General features: G+C 51.2%; 1 protein-coding gene across 2 annotated transcripts in view; it reads left to right on the top strand.

Annotated features, from left to right (window-relative positions):
• The first annotated feature begins 1236 nt into the window (after positions 1–1236).
• SRBD1 (S1 RNA binding domain 1) overlaps positions 1237–26873 on the top strand; it is a 185278-nt gene continuing 159641 nt past the window's right edge. Inside the window, exons 1-5 of one of the 2 annotated variants that reach the window (XM_038751793.1) lie at positions 1237–1257; positions 9876–9974; positions 13717–13796; positions 15953–16136; positions 21526–21873. In XM_038751793.1, coding sequence (XP_038607721.1) covers positions 13717–13796; positions 15953–16136; positions 21526–21873 — 612 coding nt within the window. In that variant the 5' untranslated portion in view covers positions 1237–1257; positions 9876–9974. Of the gene's footprint in view, positions 1258–1416; positions 1477–9875; positions 9975–13716; positions 13797–15952; positions 16137–21525; positions 21874–26873 lie in introns of those variants that run through there. The other variant, XM_038751792.1, reaches the window with a different exon arrangement.

Genomic DNA, 26873 nt, shown 5'->3' with positions numbered 1-26873 from the left:
TCCTTGTCTCTCCCCACTCCGGTCCGTGCTTCACTCTGCTGCCCGGATCATTTTTCTACAAAAACGTTCAGTCCATGCCTCCCTCCTCCTCAAGAATCTCCTGCGGTTGCCCTTCCACCATCAAACAAAAATTCCTCACCGCTGGCTTCAAAGCCGTCACCTTGTCCCCCTCTTCCCTTACTTCCCTGATTTGCTACTACAAGCCAGCCCACACGCTTGGCTCCTCTTTCATTCAGTCATATTTATTACAGTAATAATAATAATAATGACATTTATTAAGCTCTTACTATGTGCAAAGCACTGTTCTAAGCACTGGGGAGGTTGCACTGATTATAACATTTTTTGAGCATATTCATTCATTCAATTGTACTTATTGAGCGCTTACTGTGTGCCGAGCACTGTACTAAGCGCTTGGGAAGTCCAAGTTGGCAACATACAGAGACGGTCCCTGCCCAACAGTGGGCTTACAGTCTAGAAAGCAGTCGAGGCTCAGTGGAAAGAGCCCGGGCTTTGGAGCCAGAGGTCGTGGGTTCGAATCCTGGCTCGGCCAACTGTCAGCTGGGTGACTTTGGGCAAGTCACTTCACTTCTCTGGGCCTCAGTGACCTCATCTGGAAAATGGGGATTAAGGCTGTGAGCCTCCCCCGTGGGCCAACCTGATCACCTGATCAACGGGCGGTGTGAGTGACGTCACGGGGCGTGGGCGGGGGGGCGACTGACGTCATGGGGCGGGGCCAAGGCGGAGGGGCGGGGCTGGCGAGGGGCGGGGCCTGTGTCGAGGGGTGTGAGTGACGTTACGGGGGCGTGGCCAGGGCGGAGGAGGCCGGCTGACGTCACGGGGCGGGGCCAAGGCGGAGGGGCGGGGCCGGCGCCTGAGAGGCGGGCCCTGCGGAGGAGGAGTGAGTGACGCCACGGGGCGTGGCTAGGGCGGAGGGACCGACCGACGTCATGGGGCGGGGCCAAGGTGGAGGGGCGGGGCCTTCGGAGGAGGAGCGCTCTACGTCACGGGGCGTGGCCAGGCGGAGGGGCCGGTTGACGTCAGGGGGCGGGGCCAAGGTGGAGGGGCAGGGGCGGGGGCTCTGCGGAGGGGTGTGAATGACGTCACGGGGCGTGGCCAGGGCGGAGGGGTAGACTGACGTCACAGGGCGGGGCCAAGGCGGTGCGGGAGGCGGGGCTCAGTGGGAAGAGCCCGGGCTTGGGCGTCAGAGGTCATGGGTTCAAATCCCGCCTCCGCCAACTGTCCTCCGGGGGACTTTGGGTAAGTCACTCCCCTTCCCCGCGCCTTCCAACGGGGTTGGTGGAGGGATGACGTCACGGGGCGGGGGCCTATGGGGGCGTGGCCTAGGCTCCGGCGCGGGCGGCGTGCGTGACGTCACGGGCGCGTGCGCCGAGCGTGCGCGGGGGGGGGGCGCCCACTTCCGGCCCGCGGCGCGCGCGAGCGCCCCCTGAGGAGGACGGCCCCCGCCCCGGGACCCCAGTAAGTGCCCGCACGGGGATGAGCACAGCGCTTCGCACAGGGCCGCGAGAAAACGCTGAACAAACCGCACAACAACGACAAGAAGAATAATTGATGGCATCTGTTAAGCGCTTACTATGTGCCAAGCACTGTTCTAAGCGCTGGGGAGGACACATGGTGATCAGGTTGTCCCACGTGGGGCTCACAGTCTTCATCCCCATTTTACAGATGAGGGAACTGAGGCCCAAAGAAGTTAAGTAATAATAATAATGATGGCATTTGTTAAGCGCTTACTCTGTGCAAAGCACTGTTCTAAGCGCTGGGGAGGGTACAGGGTGATCAGGTTGTCCCACGTGGGGTTCACAGTCTTCATCCCCCTTTCACAGATGAGGGAACTGAGGCCCAGAGAAGTTAAGTAATAATAATAATGATGGCATTTATTAAGCGCTCACTATGTGCAGAGCACTGTTCTAAGCGCTGGGGAGGATACAGGGTGATCAGGTTGTCACACGTGGGGCTCACAGTCTTCATCCCCATTTGACAGATGAGGGAACTGAGGCCCAGAGAAGTAATAATAATAATGATGGCATTTGTTAAGCACTTACTATGTGCAAAGCACTGTTCTAAGCGCTGGGGAGGATACAAGGTGATCAGGTTGTCCCACGTGGGGCTCACAGTCTTCATCCCCATTTTACAGATGAGGGAACTGAGGCCCAGAGAAGTGAAGTAATAATAATAAGGATGGCATTTATTAAGCACTTACTATGTGCAAAGCGCTGTTCTAAGCGCTGGGGAGGATATAGGGTGATCAGGTTGTCCCACGTGGGGCTCACAGTCTTCATCCCCATTTTCCAGATGAGGTCACTGAGGCCCAGAGAAGTGAAGTAATAATAATAATGATGGCATTTCTAAAGTGCTCACTATGTGCAAAGCACTGTTCTAAGCGCTGTGGAGGATACAGGGTGACCAGGTTGTCCCACGTGGGGCTCACAGTCTTCATCCCCATTTTACAGATGAGGGAACTGAGGCCCAAAGAAGTTAAGTAATAGTAATAAGGATGGCATTTATTAAGCACTTACTATGTGCAAAGCACTGTTCTAAGCGCTGGGGAAGATACATGGTGATCAGGTTGTCCCACGGGGGGCTCACAGTCTCCATCCCTATTTTACGGATGAGGGAACTGAGGCCCAGAGAATCAATCAATCAATCGTATTTATTGAGTGCTTACTGTGTGCAGAGCACTGGACTAAGCGCTTGGGAAGTCCAAGTTGGCAACGTATAGAGACGGTCCCTACCCAACAGGGGGCTCACAGTCTCGAAGTTAAGTAATAATAATAATGATGGCATTTATTAAGCGCTTACTATGTGCAAAGCACTGTTCTAAGCCCTGGGGAGGATACAAGGTGATTAAGTTGTCCCACGGGGGGCTCACAGTCTTCATCCCCATTTTCCAGATGAGGGAATTGAGGCCCAGAGAAGTTAAGTAATAATAATAATGATGGCATTTATTAAGCGCTCACTATGTGCAAAGCACTGTTCTAAGCGCTGGGGAGGATGCAGGGTGATCAGGTTGTCCCACGTGGGGCTCACAGTCTTCATCCCCATTTTACAGATGAGGGAACTGAGGCCCAGAGAAGTGAAGTAATAATAATAATGATGGTATTTATTAAGCGCTCACTATGTGCCAAGCACTGTTCTAAGCGCTGGGGAGGATGCAGGGTGACCGGGTTGTCCCACGTGGGGCTCACAGTCTTCATCTCCCTTTCACAGATGAGGGCACTGAGACCCAGAGAAGTTAAGTAATAATAATAATGATGGCATTTATTAAGCGCTCACTATGTGCCAAGCACTGTTCTAAGCGCTGGGGAAGATGCATGGTGATCAGGTTGTCCCACGGGGGGCTCACAGTCTTCATCCCCCTTTCACAGATGAGGGAACTGAGGCCCAGAGAAGTAATAATAATAATGATGGCATTTGTTAAGCGCTCACTATGTGCAAAGCACTGTTCTAAGCGCTGGGGAGGACACAGGGTGATCAGGTTGTCCCACGGGGAGCTCACAGTCTTCATCCCCATTTTACAGATGAGGGAACTGAGGCCCAGAGAAGTGAAGTAATAATAATAAGGATGGCATTTATTAAGCACTTACTGTGTGCAAAGCACTGTTCTAAGCGCTGGGGAAGATACATGGTGATCAGGTTGTCCCACGGGGGGCTCACAGTCTCCATCCCTATTTTACGGATGAGGGAACTGAGGCCCAGAGAATCAATCAATCAATCGTATTTATTGAGCGCTTACTGTGTGCAGAGCACTGGACTAAGCGCTTGGGAAGTCCAAGTTGGCAACGTATAGAGACGGTCCCTACCCAACAGGGGGCTCACAGTCTCGAAGTTAAGTAATAATAATAATGATGGCATTTATTAAGCGCTTACTATGTGCAAAGCACTGTTCTAAGCGCTGGGGAGGATACAAGGTGATCAAGTTGTCCCACGGGGGGCTCACAGTCTTCATCCCCATTTTCCAGATGAGGGAATTGAGGCCCAGAGAAGTTAAGTAATAATAATACTGATGGCATTTATTAAGCGCTTACTATGTGCAAAGCACTGTTCTAAGCACTGGGGAGGATACAGGGTGATGAGGTTGTCCCACGGGGGGCTCACAGTTTTCATCCCCATTTCACAGATGAAGGAACTGAAGCCCAGAGAAGTGAAGTAATAATAATAATGATAGCATTTGTTAAGCGCTCACTATGTGCCAAGCAGTGTTCTAAGCGCTGGGGAGGTTCCAAGGTGAACAGGTTGTCCCACGGGGGGCTCCCAGTCTTCATCCCCATTTTCCAGATGAGGGAACTGAGGCCCAGTGAAGTGACTTGCCCAAAGTCACACAGCTGACAATTGGCAGAGCCGGGATTTGAACCCACGACCTCTGACTCCAAAGCCCGGGCTCTTTCCACTGTGCCATGCTGCTTCTAATAATAATAATGATGGCATTTGTTAAGCGCTTACTATGTGCCAAGCACTGTTCTAAGCGCTGGGGAGGTTACGAGGTGATCAGGTTGTCCCACGGGGGGCTCACAGTCTTCATCCCCATTTTACAGATGAGGGAACTGAGGCACAGAGAAGTGAAGTGACTTGCCCAAAGTCACACAGCTGACAAGCGGCAGAGCTGGGATTTGAACCCACGACCTCCGACTCCAAAGCCCGGGCTCTTTCCACTGACCTATGCTGCTTCTAATAATAATAATGATGGCATTTGTTAAGCACTTTGTGCAAAGCACTGTACTAAGTGCTAGGGAGGATATAAGGTGATCAGGTTGTCCCACATGGGGCTCACAGTCTTAATCCCCATTTTACAGATGAGGTCACTGAGGCTCAGAGAAGTTAAGTGACTTGCCCAAGGTTACACAGCAGACATGTGGTGGAGTCGGGATTCGAACCCTTGACCTCTGACTCCAAAGCCCGGGCTCTTTCCACTGAGCCACGCTGCTTCTAATAATAATGATGGGATTTGTTAAGCGCCTACTATGTGCAAAGCACTGTTGTAAGCACTGGGGAGGATACAAGGTGATCAGGTTGTCCCAGGTGGGGCTCACAGTTTTCATCCCCATTTTACAGATGAGGTCACTGAGGCTTAAAGAAGGGAAGTGTCTTAATAATATAATGATAATGACACTTGTTAAGCGCTCACTAGGTGCTAAGCACTGTTCTAAGCGCTGGGGGAGATACCAGGTGATCAGGTTGTCCCTCGTGGGGCTCACAGTCTTCATCCCCATTTTACAGGTGAGGGCACTGAGGCCCGGAGAAGGGAAGTGACTTAATAATATAATAATAATAATGACACGTTAAGCGCTTACTATGTGCAGAGCGCTGTTCTGAGCGCTGGGGAGGATACAAGGTAATCAGGTTGTCCCACGGGGGGCTCACAGTCTCAATCCCCATTTTATTATTAATAGTAATAATAATGGTTTTTGTTAAGCACTTACTATGTGCAGAGCACTGCCCTGAGCGCTGGGGGAGATATGAGGTGATCAGATTGTCCCACGTGGGGCTCACGGTCTTAATCCCCATTTTACAGGTGAGGGAACTGAGGCCCGGAGAAGTGAAGTGACTTGCCCGAAGTCACCCAGCTGACAAGTGGCCGAGCTGAGATTAGAACCCACGACCTCTGGCTCCCAAGCCCGGGCTCTTCCCACTGAGCCACACTGCCCCTGGCCTGGAACTCAATCAATCAATCAATCAATCGTATTTATTGAGCGCTTACTATGTGCAGAGCACTGTACTAAGCGCTTGGGAAGTACAAATTGGCAACACAACCAACTTCCCCCTGCATATCCAACGGATATCCAACGGATGATGAAGCGCTTAGTGCAGTGCTCTGCACACAGTAAGCGCTCAGTAAATACGATTGAATGAATGAACGATCCTTCTCCCCCACTTCAAAGCCTTATCGAAGGCACATCTTCCCGGAGCAGGCCTTCATTTCCCATCCGCATCCCCCTTGCACTTGGATAGAAAAGCAGCATGGCCTCGAGGATAAACCACGGCCCTGAGCCCACTGTTGGGTAGGGACCGTCTCTAGACGTTGCCAACTTGGACTTCCCAAGCGCTTAGTCCGGTGCTCTGCACACAGTAAGCGCTCAATAAATACGATTGAATGAATGAATGAACTCCACTTCTCTGTGTTTCAGCTCCTCCTCTTCGGCTGTGACCCCCCCGGGCAAGTCACTTCACTTCTCCATGCCTCAGTTCCGTCATCTGTAAAATGGAGATTAAAACCGTGAGCCCCATGTGGGCTCTATACTCTATTTATTTTACTTGTACATGTTTATTCTATTTATTTTATTTTGTTAATATGTTTTGTTTTGTTCTCTGTCTCCCCCTTCTAGACTGTGAACCCGCTGTTGGGTCGGGACTGTCTCTGTATGTTGCCAACTTGGACTTCCCAAGCGCTTAGTACAGTGCTGTACACACAGTAAGCGCTCAATAAATACAACTGAGTGAATGAATGAATGGCTGACAGGGACTGTGTCCAACCCGATTTGCTTGTTTCCACCCCAGTGCTTAGTACAGTGCCTGACACATAGTAAGTGCTTAACACAATACCGCAGTTATTATTATTCTTATACAGTCCATGTCAATTGAGGAGCTAGTAGACATGTTCATTCATTTATTCAATCATCATCATCATCAATTGTATTTATTGAGCGCTTACTGTGTGCAGAGCACTGTACTAAGCACTTGGGAAGTACAAGTTGGCAACATATAGAGACAGTCCCTACCCAACAGTGGGCTCACAGTCTAAAAGGGGGAGACAGAGAACAAAACCAAACATACTAACAAAATAAAATAAATAGAATAGATATGTACAAGTAAAATAAATAAATAAATAAATAGAGTAATAAATATGTACAAACATATATACATATATACAGGAATAAATATAATCATATTTATGGAGCCCCTACTGTGTGCAGAGTACTGTACTAAGCGCTTGGGAAGTACAAGTTGGCAACATATAGAGTCGGTCCCTACCCAACCACAAGCCAGGGGCAGGCCTTTCTTCCAAGGACTTAAAGTAGAGCAGGGGAGAGAGACAATCAATCAATCAATCAGTCGTATTTATTGAGTGCTTACTGTGCGCTGAGCCCTGAACTAAGCACTGAGGAGCGTCCAATACAACAGCGTGGCTTAGTAGGAAGAGCCCAGGCTTGGGCTCATCACCTTGTAACCTCCCCAGCGCTTAGAACAGTGCTTTGCACATAGTAAGCGCTTAATAAATGCCATCATTATTATTATTATTATTATTGGGAGTCAGAGGACGTGGGTTCTAATCCCGGCTCCGCTGCTTGTCCGCTTGGGCAAGTCACTTAACTTCTCTGAGCCTCAGTTCCCCCATCTGTCAAACGGGGATCAAGACTGTGAGCCAACCCGATTACCTTGTATCTCCCCCAGCGCTTACAACAGTGCTTGGCGCATCGTAAGCGCTTAACAAACACCGTCATTATTATTATTATTATTTTTATCATTATTCCTAGCAGAGTTGGTAGACATCTGGCCCGGCGCGGGAGGGGCTCTTGCTGCCACCCCTCCACACTCCCTTCCGTGATATTTCTGGAACCTCTCATCCTGGGATCTCTTTGCGGGGAATTTTCGGCGCATATTGGTTCTTGACCTTCTCCCGCTGCCAGCTCCGCGGCCCCCTCCTCCGCGGCTGCGTCACGGCTCCCGGAGCTCCTCTTAGTCATTAGCAGTAGGAGTGGAGCGGGAACACGAACACAGGCTCGCGACCGGGAAGGAGAAAGGGAGCCAGGAAAAAAAAAAATCCAAGCGCTCCTCAAGAGGCATGTGGACCTTTTGTGCCGTCCCCGCCATCGGCAGAAACCGGGGAGGACCGTGGGTGGGATTTTCCCGTTGGAGTGAGGCGTAAATCTACTCTTGCAAGTAATTATACCCTAGGCTTGTACGGACCTTTTCCTCCCAGGACGTCCAAGCACTCTGGCATCCGGCGGAGCTTCGGTGAAGCGTTGTTTTCATGGCACGGGACAGCGCCAGGCTTTGAATTTGGGGCTCTTTCCATTTCCACCCCCTTCCCCGACTCAAAGCCCGAGGCCCGGGGTGGCCTTGGTGGGCGGTTTTTGTAATCCGACAATCGGGCGCTCGGATTTTGCGTTGGCAGCTTTAAACGTCTGTGGAAAGAGCCCAGAGGGCCTGCGTCCTAATCCTGGCCCTGATCTTTGCCCGCTCCGTGACCTTGGGCAAGCCACTTCACTTCCCAGCGCCTCAGTTTCCTCATCTGTGAAAGGGGGATTCAGGATTCCCCTCCCACCGCCCCATGTAGACTGCAAGCTCGTTGCGGGCAGGGAATATATCTGTTTATGGTTGTAGTGTGCCCTCCCGAGTGCTTAGAACAGCGCTCCGCACGCAGTAAGCGCTCAATAAATACGATTGAATGATTGAACTGTGTCTGACCTGATTGCCTTGTATCTACCCCAGCGCTTAGAACGGGGCTCAGTACATAGGAAATGCTTGACAAATACCACACTTATTACTTTTATTTACTTTTATTTATTTTTATTACTATTTATTTATTTATTTTACTTATTTACTTATTTATTTTACTTATTTATTTATTTATTTTACTTGTACATTTCTATCCTATTTATTTAATTTTGTTGGTATGTTTGGTTCTGTTCTCTGTCTCCCCCTTTTAGACTGTGAGCCCACTGTTGGGTAGGGACTGTCTCTATGTGTTGCCAATTTGTACTTCCCAAGCGCTTAGTACAGTTCTCTGCACATAGTAAGCGCTCAATAAATACGATTGATTGATTGATTGATTGATTGATTTTATTCTTGCCTTCCTTTAACATAACGGTAACATTTAAACTTACCCCGTGTATACACCACTGGTCGATTCCACCATTCATTTGTCGAGGGATTGTCTCCTCGTATGCCGTCGAGTCGTTTCCGACTCCGCAGACGCATCTCTCCCAGAACGCCCCGCTCTCCATCCGAAATGTCGTTCCGGTAGTGGATCCGTAGCATTTTCTCGGTAAAAATCCGGAAGCGGTTTACCACTGCCGCCTTTCGCGCAGTAAACTCGACTCTCCCGTGCCGCTGCTGCCCGGCATGGGTGAATTTTAATTTGTAGCAGCTGGCCTGCCACTCGCTAGCCACTGCCCAAGCTAGAAATGGAATGGGTAGGCCTCTCCTTGACTCTCCCTCCCGTAATCGAGGCTGGTAGAGGACTGGAAACCCCCCAGTTGCGACTCTGAGAGGGAGTCCAAGATTTAGCCAGATTAAAAACCCATCTTCCTTTGGCATCTTGGTACCCTTGGACCTCCACAGGGTTGAGAAGACCGTTGACCTTGAAGAGCTGGCTTGTTAGATTCTCCGTGACAACCCCCTCTTTGCCCTCCTCCCCCGCCCATCATCATCAATCGTATTTATTGAGCGCTCCCCCGCCCATCATCATCAATCATATTTATTGAGCGCTTACTATGTGCAGAGCACCGTACTAAGCGCTTAAAACTCCCCCTCGCCTCCCTCTCCATCCCCCCATCTTACCTCCTTCCCTTCCCCACAGCACCTGTATATATGTATATATATTTGTACATATTTATTACTCTATTTTACTTGTACATATCTATCCTATTTATTTTATTTTGTTAGTATGTTTGGTTTTGTTCTCTGTCTCCCCCTTTTAGACTGTGAGCCCACTGTTGGGTGGGGACTGTCTCTATAGGTTGCCAATTTGTACTTCCCAAGCGCTTAGTACAGTGCTCTGCACATAGTAAGCGCTCAGTACAGTGCTCTGCACATAGTAAGCGCTCAATAAATACAATTGATTGATTGATTGATTAAAACCCACGCCACCCTTCTCTGCAAGGATGTTACCTTTTATCTTGTCCTTATCTCCCGGGCAGCCGGACCACCACCTTCAACTCAGCTCAAGGACAGGAGAGAGCGAGAGCACTGACCGGGGAGATCCTGGTGCTGAAGAGCAGCAGTCCGAGAAAGCGGAGGTGAGCAGATTTGGGGGTTTTACGGTATTTATTCAAAAGATACTGTGGGCTTAAACAGGCTTAAGGCACTGGGGTAGATTTCACCGATAATAACATTTTTTGAGCATATTCATTCCTTCAGTCGCATTTATTGAGCGCTTACTGTGTGCAGAGCACTGGACTAAGCGCTTGGGAAGTCCAAGTTGGCAACCTATAGAGACGGTCCCTACCCGACAGTGGGCTCGCAGTCTAGAAGCATAGACACAAACTCCTGTGCTAAGTGCTTGGGAGAGAACAAGCTTGGTCTAGTGGATAGAGCAAGTGCCTGAGAGTCAGAAGGTCATGGTTCCTAATCCCAGCTCTTAACTTCTCTGTGCCTCAGTTACCTCATCTGTACAATGGGGATTGAGGCTGTGAGCCCCACGTGGGACAAGGGACTGTGTTCGACCTGATTTGCTGGTATCCACCCCACTGCTTAGTACAGCCCCTGGCACACAGAAGGCGATTAACAAATACCATTATTATTATTAATATTATAAGTAATCGGGACACTCTCTACCCTGAAACAGTGAGCTGAATGTCTCTAGCAATTCATATATATATGTATATATATATATATGTACATATTTATTACTCTATTTTATTTGTACATGTTTATTCTAATTATTTTGGTAATGTGTTGTTCTCTGTCTCCCCCTTCTAGACTGTGAGCCCACTGTTGGGTAGGGACCGTCTCTACAATGTTACTGTGGGAGAGACTTCTATAATAATAATGATGGCATTTGTTAAGCGCTTACTATGTGCAAAGCACTTCTAGACTGTGAGCCCGCTGTTGGGTAGGGACCGTCTCTATATGTTGCCAACTTGTACTTCCCAAGCGCTTAGTACAGTGCTCTGCACACAGTAAGCGCTCAATAAATATGAACAAATGAATGAATGAACAAAGAATGTGAAGACCCAATCTCGGTCCTCAAGGGGATTTCGGTCTGGCGGGGAGGACAGATCCTTAAATATACCGCAGGAAGCAACAGAAAATGTACAGCTCGTTGTGGGCAGGGGGATAGGTCATTCACTCATTCATTCATTCATTCAGTGGTATTTATTGAGCGCTTACTGTGCGCAGAGCACTGTACTAAGCGCTTGGGAAGTACAAGTTGGCAACATATAGAGACGGTCCCTACCCAACAGCGGGCCCATAGTCTAGAAGTGCTTTGCACATAGTAAGCGCTTAACAAATGCCATCATTATTATTGTAGAAGTCTCTCCCACAGTCACAGTCGTAGTACAGTGCTCAGCACACAGTCAGCGCTCAATAAATACGATCGATTGCTGTACTACCGGAAGAGACGAGATAATCGGCTCGGCCACATTCTCCGTTCCGCACGGGGCTCACAGTCAGGGAGGGAGGGAGAGTAGGGTATCGTCCCATTTCGTTGATGAGGAAATGGAGGCTCAAAGAGGTTAAGTAACTTTCCCAAAGACACACGGCAGGTCAGTGGCAAAGCTGGCACTCAAACCTGGGTGTCCCAGTTCTTCGTTCAGTCGTATTTATTGAGCGCTTACCGTGGGCAGAGCACTGTACTGAGCGCTTATGTTCCAATGCTCTTTCCACTAGACCACGCTGTCCCCTTTCTTCTGTTATCTGGAAAACGGGGATGAAGACTGTGAGCCCGACGTGGGATAACCTGATCATCTTGTAACCTCCCCAGCGCTTAGAACAGTGCTTTGCACATAGTAGGCGCTTAATAAATGCCATCATTATTATTATTATTATTACTAAGAAGTGAGGAAACCAACTCTCGTCTAAAGCTTGAGAAACCGAGGAGCTGCAGCAGAGCAAACACTGCCCCTTCGTTCCCTCCCTCGGGCGTACTGGTGGTATTTACTGAATGCAACGCGCTGTAGGAAGGTGCGACAGAAACCTAAATAGCATCCTCCCCGTTTTACGGTTGAGGGCCTGGAGACCCAGAGAGGTTCAGTGTGTTGTTCGGGGACACAGAGCAGACCGGGGACTGGAGCCCAGGTCTCCCGACACCCATCATCATCAATCGTATTTATTGAGCGCTTACTGTGTGCAGAGCACTGGACTAAGTGCTTGGGAAGTCCAAATTGGCAACATCTAGAGACAGTCCCTGCCCAACAGTGGGCTCACAGTCTAAAAGGGGGAGACAAAGAACAAAACCAAACGTACTAACAAAAGAAAATAAATAGAATAGATATGGACAAGTGTAATAAATAAATAAATAGAGTAATAAATATGTACAAACATATATACACCCGGGCCCGTCCTCTCCTCTTCAGTGGTTTGCCCCGTTGGGGCGGGCAGCATCCCTTCGAGGCAGGTGCTGGGCATCACGCCCGTATCCCGAGGGAGCCCGGAAAGACCTGTGGGTGGTCCCAAGCTGGAAGGGACCCCCGCGCCCTGACTAAAATACCACTGTGGGACTGCCGCCTCCCTCCCGTTTTATTCATTCATTCAGTCGTACTTGTTGAGCGCTCACTGTGTGCAGAGCACTGTCCTAAGCGCACGGAAGAGGGCAATATAACAATAAACAGACACATTCCCTGCCCACGATGAGCTTGCAGTCTAGAGACGAGCTCACAGTGTAAGCCAGAGTGACTGCATAGGGGTTGGTGCTACTCGGCACTGTGAAATGTCAGTTTCTTCGAGGGAATCCCGCCGGGAGCCCGTGTGGCTCAGCGGACTGTGACTTCATCATCATCATCAATCGTATTTATTGAGCGCTTACTATGTGCAGAGCACTGTACTAAGCGCTTGGGAAGTACAAATTGGCAACATATAGAGTTCCCGGAGGCTGCAGTGGCCTCGTGCCCGCCCACGCCGTCCTGCCACGCCAAACGGGGCGCCCGGGACCCTTTCCGGGGGTTTGGAGGGGGGAGTTACTCGGGCAGCCCCAAATCGCAGAGCAGGGGCACTGTCTTCAAAGATGTCTTGCAACGCACTTGGAAAGAAGCAGCATGGCTCAGTGGAAAGAGCCCGGGCTTTGGACTCCAAAGTCATGGGTTCTAATCCTGGCTCTGTCAGCTGTGTGACTTTGGGCAAGTCACTTCACTTCTCTGGGCCTCAGTTCCCTCATCTGTCAAATGGGGATGAAGACTGTGAGCCCCCCGTGGGACAACCTGATCACCTTCTATCCCCCCAGCACATAGTAAGCGCTTAACAAATACCATCATTATTATTATTATGATTAAAGGGAGGAGCCTTGGCCCTCCTTGCCCTGTGGCCATCTCTTCTCACTTCCCGCTGGCATTGCCAGCCCGGTGGGTTGGGAGAGGGCCCGGGATGGCGGATGGGGAGCATCGTGGTGGAGCTGTAGAAAAAATAAATAAAAGCTACAAGAATAGATCCAGAATGGGAGGATTCGGGGAGGCAGGGAGGGGGCCGGGGCGACCCTCCCCACCCCCCACGCCCCCCATCATCATCATCAATCGTATTTATTGAGCGCTTACTATGTGCAGAGCACTGTACTAAGCGCTTGGGAAGTACAAATTGGCAACACATAAAGACAGTCCCTACCCAACAGTGGGCTCACAGTCTAAAATCCAGTCACTCGGAGCAAGAGTGCTTCCCCCCCGGGCTGACGTGGATGTGCCGGGGGCGGGTCCACCGGTGGTTTGCGTCCACGGCCTGTCGCCCCCCACGCGCGCTCCTCCCCCTTCCCTTTCGGTGCGCCGGGGCCATCTGGAAGAGGGCTTGGCAATCTGTGCCGCCGGGGAACTGACTCTGTTCCGTTGATTTCAGATGTCCACGTTACCAAGGAGAGCGAAACTCAAGGCCCAGGCTGCCTTGCCCAAAGATGAGATGCCGTCCTTCCTGCAGTCGTAAGCGAGCTCCGGGCAGCCGGGGGAGACAGTTGCTTAGGGGACGGGGCCCACAGCCCAGCCGAAACCCACATCCTCCCTGTCCCGTCCTTGGGGGATCGTGGGGCTGCTTCACAGGCCTGCTGCCCTCGCGGACCCGCGATCCTTGGCCCCCCTCAATCCATCAGCCAGTCAGTCAGTGGTATTTACTAAGCGTTTTCTGGGTGCGAAGCACCATGTGCTGAACACTTGGGAGAGCAGGTAGACTCGGTCCCTTCCCTCAAGGAGTGTAATAATAATAATAATAATTGTGGTATTTAAGAATTTACTAGGTGTCAAGCACTGTTCTAGCTCACAGGGCGGGCGATGGATGCAAGCAAATTGAGTCCCTGTCCCACATGGAGCGCACAGTCTTAAATCCCCATTTTACAGATAAGGGAACTGAGGCGTGGAGAAGTGAAGTGACTTGCCCAAGGTCACACAGGAGACAAGTGGTGGAATGAGGACTAGAACCCAGGTCCTTCCAACTCCCAGGCCCGTGCTCGGTCCATTAGGCTCTGCTGCTTCTGTCGTGGACCAGAATCCCTCCTGTAGCTCCTTTAGGACAAAGCCAGGCCCTTCCCCCCATTTCCCCACCGCTCCTCCCTCCGTTCCCAGGAAGGGGCAGGGAGTGTTGTCCGCCTGGGGAAACTGAGACCCGGAGCGGTGGCGTGACCAGTCCCACCTTGAGGCAGTGGCGATTGTCAGGTCTAGAACCGACAGTGACAGTCGTATTTATTGAGTGCTTACTGCGTGCACAGCACTGTACTAAGAGAGGGGAGAGTATTACAATACTGTAATATAGTACAACATTCACTCTTCCCCACTTCAAAGCCCTACTGAAAGCTCACCTCCTCCAGGAGGCCGTCCCAGGCTCAGCTCCCCCCCCCGACTCACCTCCCTTTCCTCTACCCCATCTCACCACCCCACAGCACTTATGTATGTATGTATATGTTTACTTATATTGATGCCTGTTAATGTTTAGGTGTGTATATATCTGTAATTCTATTTATATTGATGCCTGTTTACTTGTTTTGATGTCTGTCTCCTCCCCTTCTAGATTGTGAGCCCGATGTGGGTGGGGATTATCTCTCTTCATTGCTGAATTGAACTTTCCAAGCACTTAGTCCAGTGCTCTGCACACAGTAAGCGCTCAATAAATACGACTGATTGATTAGTACAGTGCTCTGCACACAGTAAGCGCTCCATAAAGATGATTGAATGAATTAATGAACCGTTGCGTGGCTTAGTGGAAAGAGCCCGGGCTTGGGAGTCGGAGGTCGTGGGTACTACTCCCACCTCGCCACTTGTCTGCTGTGTGACTCTGGGCAAGTCACTTCACTTCTCTGTGCCTCAGTCCCCTCATCTGTAAAATGGGGATTAAGACCGTGAGCCCCCCGTGGGACAACCTCATCACCTTGTAACCTCCCCAGCGCTTAGAACAGTGCTTTGCACATAGTAAGCACTTAATAAATCAATCAATCAATCGTATTTATTGAGCTCTTACTGTGTGCAGAGCAGTGGACTAAGCGTTTGGGAAGTACAAGTTGGCAACATATAGAGACGGTCCCTACCCAACAGTGGGCTCACAGTCTAGAAGGGGGATACAGAGAACAAAATAAAACATTTTAACAAAATAAAATAAGTAGAACAGATATGTACAAGTGAAATAAATAGAGTAATAAATCCGTACAAACATCTATACATATATACAGGTGCTGTGGGGAAGGGAAGGAGGTAAGGCGGGGGGATGGAGAGAGGGAGGAGGGGGAGAGGAAGGAGGTGGCTCAGTCTGGGAAGGCCTCCTGGAGGAGGTGAGCTCTCAGTAGGACCTTGAAGGGAGGAAGAGACTAATGCCGTGATTATTATTATTATTAGTAGTCCCCCAGCGCTTAGAACAGTGCTTAGCACATAGTAAGCACTTAACAAATGCCATTATTATTATTATTTAGTATGATAAGAGTTTGGCAGATGCATTTATCTGCCCGCAACAAGCTTACAATCTAGTGGTGGGGAGACAGACATTAATATCAATAAATAAATTACAGATAGGGACGTAGGGGCAGTCGCCTCATTTCCCCTTCCCGGTTTTTGGTTCCCTTTTCTCCCTGAAACCGCCCCCTCCGCTGCCCCGGCAGGTCGTCGGAGTCCGACGGAGACGACGCGGAGGACGGGGCCTGGGTGCCCCCCGAGAAGGCCGCCCCCAGCCGCAAGGCGCCCCAGCCCCGGTTGCCCAGGCCAAGGAAGGCCCCAGCTGCGCGGAGGGCGGCCCAGCCGGCGGCTAAGCGGCCGCGGAAGATGGCCATCAAGGAGGAGCCTCTGGTAAGTCCTCCAGCCCGGTCAGGGGGGAGCGACCCGCTCTGGGATGGTCATCCCTGCCTTCGAGGAGCTCCCCGTCTGATGGGCCCGGGGGGCCCTCTGTCCTCAATCAATCAATCAATCAATCAATCGTATTTATTGAGCGCTTACTGTGTGCAGAGCACTGGACTAAGCGCTTGGGAAGTACAAGTTGGCAACAGATAGAGACAGTCCGTACCCAACAGTGGGCTCACAGTCTAGAAGGGGGAGACAGAGAACAAAACCAAACGTACTAACAAAATAAACAGAATAGATAGGTACAAGTACAATAAATAAATAGAGTAATAAATATGTACAAACATATATACATCATCATCATCATCATCAATCGTATTTATTGAGCACTTACCGTGTGCAGAGCACTGTACTAAGCGCTTGGGAAGTACAAATTGGCAACAAATACAGTCTCTACCCAACAGTGGGCTCACAGTCTAGAAGGGGGAGACAGAGAACAAAACCAAACATACTAACAAAATAAAATGAATAGAATAGATAGGTACAAGTACAATAAATAAATAGAGTAATAAATATGTACAAACATATATACATCATCATCATCATCATCAATTGTATTTATTGAGCGCTTACTGTGTGCAAAGCACTGTACTAAGTGCTTGGGAAGTAGAAATTGGCAACAAATAGAGACAGTCCCTACCCAACAGTGGGCTCACAGTCTAAAAGGGGGAGACAAAACCAAACATACTAGAAAATAAAATAGAATCGATATGTACAAGTAAAATAAATAAATAAATAGAGTAATAAATATGTACAAACATATACATATATACAGGTGCTGTGGGGAAGGGAAGGAGGTAAGATGGGGGGGATGGAGAGGGGGACGAGGAGGAAAGGAAGGAAGGGGCTCAGTGTGGGGAGGCCTCCTGGAGGAGGTGAGCTCTCAGTAGGGCCTTGAAGGGAGGAAGAGAGCGAGCTTGGCGGATGGGCAGAGGGATTGGGGGCATTCCAGGCCCGGGGGAGGATGTGGGCCGGGGGTCGACGGCGGGACAGGTAAGAACGAGGCCCGGTGAGGTGATTAGCGGCAGAGGAGTGGAGGGTGCGGGCTGGGCTGGAGAAGGAGAAAGGGTGGTGAGGTAGGAGGGGGCGAGGGGATGGATGGACAGCCTGGAAGCCCAGGGTGAGGAGTTTCTGCCTGATGCGCAGATTGCTCCCTGTCAGTCAGTCAGTCATCTGTGTTCTGGAGAGGTCATCGGGGAAGATGTTGCCATTTCAGCTCCATCCTTGGGTGTTCTGTATATGTAGGCATTTAATAATAACAATAATAATAATGATGGCATTTATTAAGCGCTTACTATGTGCAAAGCACTGTTCTAAGCGCCGGGGAGGTTACAGGGTGATCAGGTTGTCCCCCGGGGGGGCTCCCAGTCTTCATCCCCCTTTTCCAGATGAGGGACCTGAGACCCAGAGAAGTGAAGTGCCTCGCCCAAAGTCACCCAGCTGACAAGTGGCGGAGCCTGGATTTGAAGCCCTGACCTCCGACTCCAAAGCCCGGGCTCTTTCCACTGAGCCCCGCTGCTTCCCAGTTTAGTACTTTCCTTCCCAGGAGTCTTCAGGTGTGGGCCGTCGGGCCCCAGAAGTACCGACACCCCGAGGCCACAGTGTCCTGAGTGGAGGTCGGCAGTCTTAGCTTATGATGTGGGTGGGAAGTGCTGTCCAGCCCTGCGGCCCGTGCCACTTGCTGACCAACCCCAGGATCCCAAAGCCCTGCGCCCGACGGTACGTCCCGTGGCTGCTGGTGAGCCGCTTCTCTCCCCGCTCCCTCTTCCCCTAATCCCGCTCCCCTCGCCTCCTCCCAGGGCCCCATAACTCTCTATTTTATTCTTTCAAACCCGCGGTGGGGTGTGGGGCCGTCACAAGCCGGCGTCCCCGGCCCGGGCACGTTTTTAAGGAACGTGGCCCGTTGGCGTCTTGGGTTGCCTCAATTTCTTTCCCCGCCATTTCCTGTAATAATAATAATAATAATAATAATAATAATAATGGCATTTTTTAAGCGCTTACTATGTGCAGAGCACTGTTCTAAGCACTGGGGGGGGTTACAAGGAGATCAAGTCGTCCCACGTGGAGCTCACAGTCTTAATCCCCATTTTACAGATGAGGTAACTGAGGCTTAGAGAAGTGAAGTGACTTGCCCAAGGTCACACAGCAGACATGTGGTGGAGTGGGATTCGATCACTTTGTCACCTCCCCAGTGCTTAGAACAGTGCTTTGCACATAGTAAGCGCTTAATAAATGCCATTATTATTATTATTATTATTACTATTTGGATGGAGAGGAAAGGGTAGATTTTAGATGTGAAGGTTGAACCGACAAGATTCGGTGACAGATTGAGCATGTGGGTTGAGTGGGAGAGATGAGTCGAGGATAAGGCCAGCTGTATGGGCTTGTGAGACAGGGAGGACAGTGGTGCTGTCTACAGTGATAGAGGGGGAGGACAGAGTTAGCGTGGGAAGATGAGTTCTGTTTTAGATGTGTTAAGTCTGAGGTGTTGACAGGACATCTAAGTAGAGATGTCCTAAAGCCAGGAGGAGATGCAGGCTGCACAGAGGGAGAGCGATCAGGGCTGGAGATGGAGATTTGGGAATCATTCATTCATTCAGTCGTATTTATTGAGCACTTACTGTGTGCAGAGCACTGTACTAAGCTCTTGGGAAGGTACAAGTGGGCAACATATAGAGATGGTCCATACCCAACAACGGGCTCACAGTCTAGAAGTGGGAGACAGACAACAAAAAACAAACCCTGTGGACAGGTGTCAAGTCATCAGAATAAATAGAAGTATAGCTGTACATCATTGACAAACGAAATAGAATAGTAAATATGTGCAAGTAAAATAGAGTAATAAATCTGTACAAACATATATACAGGTGCTGTGGGGAGGGGAAGAGGAAAAAGGGGGCTCAGTCACATAGAGATGATAGTCGAAGCCATGGGGGCAAACGAGGGAGCGGGTGGAGACGGAAAATAGAAGGGGGACCCAGAATTTACCCTTGAGGGATTCCCACAGTCTTAGGATGTGGGAGGCAGAGGAGAAGCCCGCGAAAGAATGGCTGGAGAGATAGGAAGAGCACCGGGATGAGGCAGCGTCAGTGGAGCCGGAGGTTGGGTAATGTTTCCAGGAGAAAGGGGTGGCCCGCCGTGTCGGAGGCAGCTGAGAGAGAGGCCGAGGAGGAGTCGGAAGGAGCAGAGGCCGTTGGATTTGGCCGGAGTGACTCTTTTAGTAGGTTGAAACTCCGTCACACCGATGTGGCAAGGCGCCTCTACCCGAAGTTGGGGACGCCCACTCCGTCAGACCTTTCTGGCCCCTAGAGACCGCTCCCACCTCCTCGTCGGAACTAGGAGGAGGGAGGATTCTAGAAACCTGACTGGGAACTGGAAAGAAAGCCCGTATTGTACTCTCCCAAGGGCTTATCACAATGCTTTGCACACAGTAAGCGCTCAATAAATGTGATCGAGCGAAGGAATGAATTTGGGGTGGCTTGAGGGCTAGCCCGTATAGGGTTGCTGCTACCTGTTAGTACCATGAGAAGCAGCGTGGCTCAGTGGAAGGAGCCCGGGCTTTGGAGTCAGAGGTCATGGGTTCAAATCCCGGCTCCGCCAATTGTCAGCTGGGTGACTTTGGGCAAGTCACTTCACTTCTCTGGGCCTCAGTTGCCTCATCTGGAAAATGGGGATTAAGACTTGTAGCCACCCCCCAGCGTTTAGAACAGTGGTTTTTACATAGTAAGCGCTCAATAAATGCCATCATTATTATTATTATTATTACAATCACTCATCCTCTCCCACCTGGATTACTGCATTGGAGTCCTTGCTAATCTCCCGGCCTCCTGCCTCTCCCCACTCCAGTCCATACTTCACTCTGCGGCCCGGATCATTTTTCTACAGAAACGTGCAGGACACATCACTCCACTCCTCAAAAAAACTCCGGCGGTTGCCCAGCCACCTCCGTATCAAACAAAAACTCCTCCCCATTGCCCTTAACGCCGTCCATCACCTCGCCCCCCCCCCCCCCCACCTCGCTACTCTCGTACTCCAACCCAGCCCGCAAACTTTGCTCCTATAATGCTCACCTTCTCACTGGGCCTCGATCTTGCCTATCTTGTCGCCGACCCCCGGCCTCAAATCTGACAGATGATTTATTCCCCCCCTTTTCAAAGCCTTATTGAAGGCCCATCTCCTCCAAGAGGTCTTCCCTGACTAGACTCCTCTTTTCCCCTTCTCCCTTCTGCATCGCCCCGACTTGCTCCCTCTGTTCTCGTCCCCTCCCCGCCCCACAGCACTTACGTTCATATCTATAACTTATTTATTTATATTCGTGTCTGTTTCCCCCGCGCCCAAGCTGTAAGCTCATTGTGGGCAGGGAATGTGTCTGTTTATTGTTGTATTGAGTTCGGTATACAGGAAGTACTCAGTAACTATGATTAAATGAATTGGATGGATGAAAAGCGCTTACAATTTACCGAGCACTATACGAAACACTGCAGTAGATACAAAGGTCAGATCAGACACCGCCCCTGCCCCACGTGGGGCTCACAGCCTAAAGGGGAGGGAGAACAGGTGTTGACTCCCCCTTTTACAAATGAGGAAACTGAGGACCAGAAAAGTTGAGACGGTGGAGCTGGGAGTAGAACCCAGGTCCCCTGAGCCCCAGGCCCGGGCTCTTTCCTTCAGGCCAGCACTGCTACTGCTGCGGATACTTCAAAGGCAGTCATGTCCCCGGATTTGGGACTCAGACTGGTTGTCTAGGGCGGTCGGAAGGATTTTTATTCATTCCCGCTTCAGAAAGATTATTATCATTATGGAATTTAAGCACGTACTATTTGTCAAGCACTGTTCTAAGGACTCAGGTAGGTATGAGTTAATAATCAGCTCAGATTCACGGGGCTCACAGTCTTAAGTAGGAGGGAGAACCGGTATTTAATCCCCATTTCACAGTTGAGGAAACTGCAGCACAGAGCAGTTAAGTGACTTGCCTCAGGTCACACAGCAGTGGGCAGAGCTGGGACTAGAACCCAAGGCCCCTGTTCTTTCTACTAGATTGTCCAGATTTGAGAGGGTGGGGAGGAAGAGTGTGAGCCCGTTGTTGGGTAGGGACCGTCTCTGTTCGTTCCCTGATTTGTACTTCCCAAGCGCCCGGTACAGTGCTCTGCACACAGTAAGCGCTCAATACATGCGATTGCATGAATGAATGAATGAGGGAGGGGTCAGAGAGTCGAAGCTGACTTTAGGATGACCCCGAAGTGGAAATTGGGGAGGTGAGGGGGACGGTAGGTGAGACGTGGGTTTTGGAGAACCTTGCCCGGGTGGTGCCCCTGACTTGCCCTTCATATTTTGACAGGATCCCTCTTGGACCACTGCCGGTGAAGATCTGGGGGAGAACCCTCAAAGGGCCACTGCCGCCCAGAAACGGAAAACCCCAGGCAGCCGGCCCCCGGCCCAGCGCTCCAAGAAACTGAAAATGGATGAGGAGGTCAGCGGGATGGCCAGCGGGCCCCTGTCCGCCAGCTGCCCGGGCCCGGAGGGAGCCCCAGTGAAGAAGGAAGAACCCGAAGAGGACTTTACGTTCGACGCCCCCGCCCCGAAGAAGATCAAGACCGCGGCGTGTCCTCAGGGTCAGCCCGTCCGGCCGCCCGGAGAGACCGGCCGGGTGGCGGAGGAAGTGGAGATGAACTGGGACCTGGTGCAGGTAGGGGCTGGGCCCTTTCCGTCTCCAGACAGGTGGGATCGTGGGAGGGCCGAGGGGCCGGGGGCGGCTCTGGGCTCTCCCCGGGGCACGGGGGAACCCTCCGCTCCGTTTCTGGCTCGGCTCCGGCCTGCTGGGGGTCTCAGGTAAGTTTGCGATGCTCCTCGGCCCTGGGTCCCTGGCAGTGTTTGATCTTGTCACCTTGTCCTTGTCCCCTGGATCGTGCCTGATCCTCACTACAGCAGAGCGTGGTCCTCGAGATACTCCCAAGGCTCCCTCTGGCTCCGTGCCCTCTTTCTCCCTCTTCGTTCTCTGTCTCTCTCCCTCTCTCTCTCACCTTCTCTGTGAGCTTGCTCTCCTCTGTGTCTCTCTTTCTCTCTGTGAGCCTGCCTCTCTCTTTATCTCTCTCTCTTTCTCTCTGTCTTTGAGCCTGCCTCACTCACCCTCTCACACTCTCTCTGTGAGCTTGCCCTCCTCTCTCTCTTTCTCTCTCTCTCTCTGTGAGCCAGCCCCTCTCTCTTTCTCTTTCGGCAAGCCTGCCTCATTTTGTCAGCTATGTGCTCTCGCACCCCCATGCCCACTCTCACAGTCTCCCCTGTCAGCCTGCCTCACATACGTTCTCTCTCCATGAGCCCGCTTCACCGTCTCTGTCAGCCCACCGTGCACATAGACTCTTTCTCTTTCTGTGCCTCGCTGCCTCTCTGTGAGTTCACCTCCCTTTCTGTCAGTCTACCCCCCTCTACTTTCTCTCTCTCTGTGCTCTATATATAGCTGTCCTCCGTATTCAGCAGTAACATTGTGTGCTGGCTGCGAGATCCTGTGCGTGAGCGTGTGAGAGGGAGAGAAAGGGAAAGACAGACTCCTCCCCACCGTCTCCTCACCCCCAGTCGCAGCTTCTTCTCTGCCAAGGACAGGAGCAGAGGAGGGCTGGTATCCTGCTTCCTTCGGGGGACCCACCTACCCCCCCAATACTGAATGGAGCCGTTTGTGGGGGCGACAGTTGTCTGATAGGGCTCTGGGCGTGCGGGACAAACTCCATTGGTATGCTTCGGCGCATGGTCCGAGGGGCAGGAGTGGTGTGGGGCCACCATTTTGGCATAATGATCCCAATGTTCATGGGATCCCAATGCCTTGGAGACCCTGACATCCAGGCGCGCTTCAGGGACCCGGAACCGGCCTGCTCTGAAAGCAACTACCCCGCCGAGGCCTTCTCTCTCAAGGCCTTTTGATTCCTTTCCCCCTTTCCCTTCCACCGCTTCCCTCTCTTCCCCAGCGCCCAGGCGTCGTCTTCCTTCTCTTCCCTCTCCCTCCCTGGGATTTCTGCTCCTTGCCGTTGGAGTGGCAGCTGCTGAAATCCTTGGGCGAGCAGATTTCAAGCAGCAGGAAAGGAGAAGCAGAGGGAGAGAGAGAGAGAGAGAATGCAGACAGGCAAGAAAGGCAGGAGGGGAGGGGATGTGTGGGCGAGTGTGTGTGTGTGTGTGTGTGTGTGTGAGGGGGGGGGATTGACAAGCATGGAGGCCGGGGATTGGGGAGACGGCAGAGAGGTGGGGGACGGGGTGTTCAGCGAGTCCAGGAGGACAAGATGTGCGTGCATGTGTGCACACGTGTACGTGTGTGTATACGTGTCATGGGGGGGATATTGACAGGTGTGCGGTTTGGGGGAACAAGAGCTGAAGGTACGCCCGCAAGTTCAGTTCAGGAGCCGCAGCCCCAACCTTTTTTATTATTATTAATAATCATCATCATCATCATATCCTCATCATCATGGCATTTGTTAAGCGCTTACTCTGTGCAAAGCACTGTTCTAAGCGCCGGGGAGGATGCAGGGTGATCAGGTTGCCCCACGGGGGGCTCACAGTCTTCACCCCCGTTTTCCAGATGAGGGGACTGAGGCCCAGAGAAGTGACTTGCCCAAAATCCCCCAGCTGACAATTAGCGGAGCCGGCATTTGAACCTATGACCTGACTCCCAAGCCTGGGCTCTTTCCATTGAGCCACGCTGCTTCTCTGGTATTTGTTAAGCGCTTACTACGCGCCAGACCCCGTACTAAGCACTAGACTGGGAGCCCGCTCTTCTAGACTGTGAGCCTGCTGTTGGGTAGGGACCGTCTCTATATATTGCCAGCTTGTACTTCACAAGCGCTTAGTACAGTGCTCTGTACTAAGCACTAGACTGTGAGCCTGCTGTTGGGTAGGGACCGTCTCTATATGTTGCTCGCTTGTACTTCCCAAGCGCTTAGTACAGTGCTCTGTACTAAGCACTAGACTGTGAGCCCGCTCTTGGGTAGGGACCATCTCTATATGTTGCCAACTTGTACTTCCCAAGCGCTTAGTACAGTGCTGTGCACACAGTAAGCGCTCAGTAAATACGACTGAATGAACGAACAGTAGGTATGAGTCAGTCAGTCCTAATCGTATAAACTAATCAGGTTGGACACAGTCCCTGTCCCACGTGGGGCTCGCAGTCTTAATCCCCATTTTACAAATGTGATAACTGAGGAGACGCGAAGCGACCTGCCCAAGGTCACCCAGCAGACGAGTGGCAGAGCCAGGATTAGAACCCAGGTCCTGCCGCCTCCAGGCCCGGGCGCTTCCCACCGGGCAGCGCCGTTTCCCGTAAAGGGCAACGATGACGTGCACCCGAGACTGAAGGAAAGCGATTTCCCCGAGAGGCGGGAAGGCCGGAAGCGTTGGCCTGGTTCTCCAGATCCACAGCCCACGCCGAGCCGGGCACCCGTTAGGGCAAGTGCGAGTGGAAGGTGGCCGCAACGGCAGAGAGCCTTTGAGTTGCCCGCTCTTCATTTAAAAAGAGGAGGAGGAGGAGGAAGGAAACCCTAAGAACCGTCCACCTCTTTCTGTTTTTCTCCCCGGAAGCAGCGTGGCGTAGCGTCAAGAAGCCTCGGAGTCGGAAGACCTCGACTCCAATCCCGGCTCCGTCGCTTGTCTGCTGCGTGTCCTTGGGCCAGTCACTTCTCTGTGCCTTAGTTGAGGATGATGACATTTATTAAGCGCTTACTATCATCATCATCATCAGTCGTATTTATTGAGCGCTTACTGTGTGCAGAGCACTGTACTACGCGCTTGGGAAGTACAAGTTGGCAACGTATAGAGACAGTCCCTACCCAACAGTGGGCTCACAGTCTAAAAGGGGGAGACAGAGAACAAAACCAAACATACTAACGAAATGTGCAAAGCACTGTTCTAAGCGCTGGGGAGGTTACAAACTGACAGTCTTAATCCCCATTTTACAGATGAGGGAACTGAGGCCCAGAGAAGTGACTTGCCCAAAGTCCCACAGCTGACAATCGGCGGAGATGGGATTTGAACCCATGACCTCTGACTCCAAAGCCCGGGCTCTTTCCACTGAGCCAAGCTGCTTCCCTTAGTTCCCTCCTCTGCAAAAGGAGGATTCAGTACCCGTGCTCCCTCTGTCATTTAGTTGTATTTACTGAGCGCTTACTGTTTGCAAAGCACTGTACTAAGTACCTGGGAGAGTGCAATATAACAATCAGCAGACATGCTCCCTACCCACAACGAGCTTTCCGGGCGACCCGTCCGAGACCTGATCATCTTGTATCGACCCCAGTGCTTAGTGCTGTGCTTGGCACATAGTAAGCGCTGAACAAGTGCCACAGTTATCAATATCTTGTGTTGGATCTCAGAGGGACTGGCAAGAAAGCATGATCGTCCTTATCATCATCATCAATCGTATTTATTGAGCGCTTACTGTGTGCAAAGCACTGTACTAAGCACTTGGGAAGTACAAGTTGGCAACATATAGAGACAGTCCCTACCCAACAGTGGGCTTACGGTCTAAAAGGGGGAGACAAAGAACAAAACCAAACATACTAACAGAATGAAATAAATAGAATAGATATGTACAAGTAAAATAAATAAATAAATAGAGTAATAAATATGTGCATACATATATACAGGTGCTGTGGGGAAGGGAAGGAGGTAAGATGGGGGGATGGAGAGAGGGACGAGGGGGAGAGGAAGGAAGGAGCTTATTTATTTATTTATTTTACTTTTACTTGAGCTCTCAGTAGGGCCTTGAGAAGTTATCGGAGAAGTTGCCCCTCTCCCGCTATTTTATTCTCTCTGTGGGAAGCCGTGGCCCTCCGGAGCAGAGAAATTGATTTCCGTGGAGGTGTCTGGTCCTCTAACGGAGGCTCGGCGCTCCAGAGGGGGAATAGACGAGAGGAGCAGATGAGCACTTCAAGAAGCAAGATGCTGTTTTCATCGCAAATGTCAAAAATAATAAAAGGAGCAAAAAAAAGCAAAGGAGGTGCCAGAAATACATCTCCGCAGGCCCGCCTCACGTGGGCGCGGCAGCAGCGGGTTGGAAGGGGAACGCAGACGGGGCTGGGAAGCACGTGATCCCGGGTCCATTTTCAGCCCGGGACGGGCCCTTTCCCTCTGTGGTCCGGGAACAGGCTTGGGAGACTCCGCTCCTCTGGTTGGTGGCCGGGGAAACGGTCCCGGGAAGCGGACCGGCGAGGGGCCGGTGTCAGACCTGGGAACGGCTGGGTGGGTTGGTCCGTCAGCCGGATTCCTCCAGCCCGGAGGAAAAAAAATAATAATAACAACAGTTGTGGTACTTGTTCATTTATTCATTCATTCAGTTGTATTTATTGAAGCAGCGTGGCTCAGTGGAAAGAACCCGGGCTTTGGAGTCAGAGTTCATGGGTTCAAATCCCGGCTCCGCCACTTGTCAGCTGTGTGACTTTGGGCAAGTCACTTCACTTCTCTGTGCCTCAGTGACCTCATCTGTAAAATGGGGATGAAGACTGTGAGCCCCCCCGTGGGACCACCTGATCACCTTGTAACCTTCCCAGCCCTTAGAACAGTGCTTTGCACATAGTAAGCGCTTAATAAATGTCATTATTATTATTATTATTATTATTGAGCGCTCACTGTGTGCAGAGCACTGGACTAAGCGCCTGGAAAGTACATTTCAGCAACAGAGCGAGTCAGTCCCTGCCCACAGTGGGCTCACAGTCT

Source organism: Tachyglossus aculeatus, chromosome 9, assembly GCF_015852505.1.
Source record: "Tachyglossus aculeatus isolate mTacAcu1 chromosome 9, mTacAcu1.pri, whole genome shotgun sequence".
Taxonomy (NCBI): domain Eukaryota; kingdom Metazoa; phylum Chordata; class Mammalia; order Monotremata; family Tachyglossidae; genus Tachyglossus; species Tachyglossus aculeatus.
The sequence above is the reverse complement of the archived record's forward strand: the minus strand, read 5'-3'. Positions and strand labels throughout refer to the sequence as shown.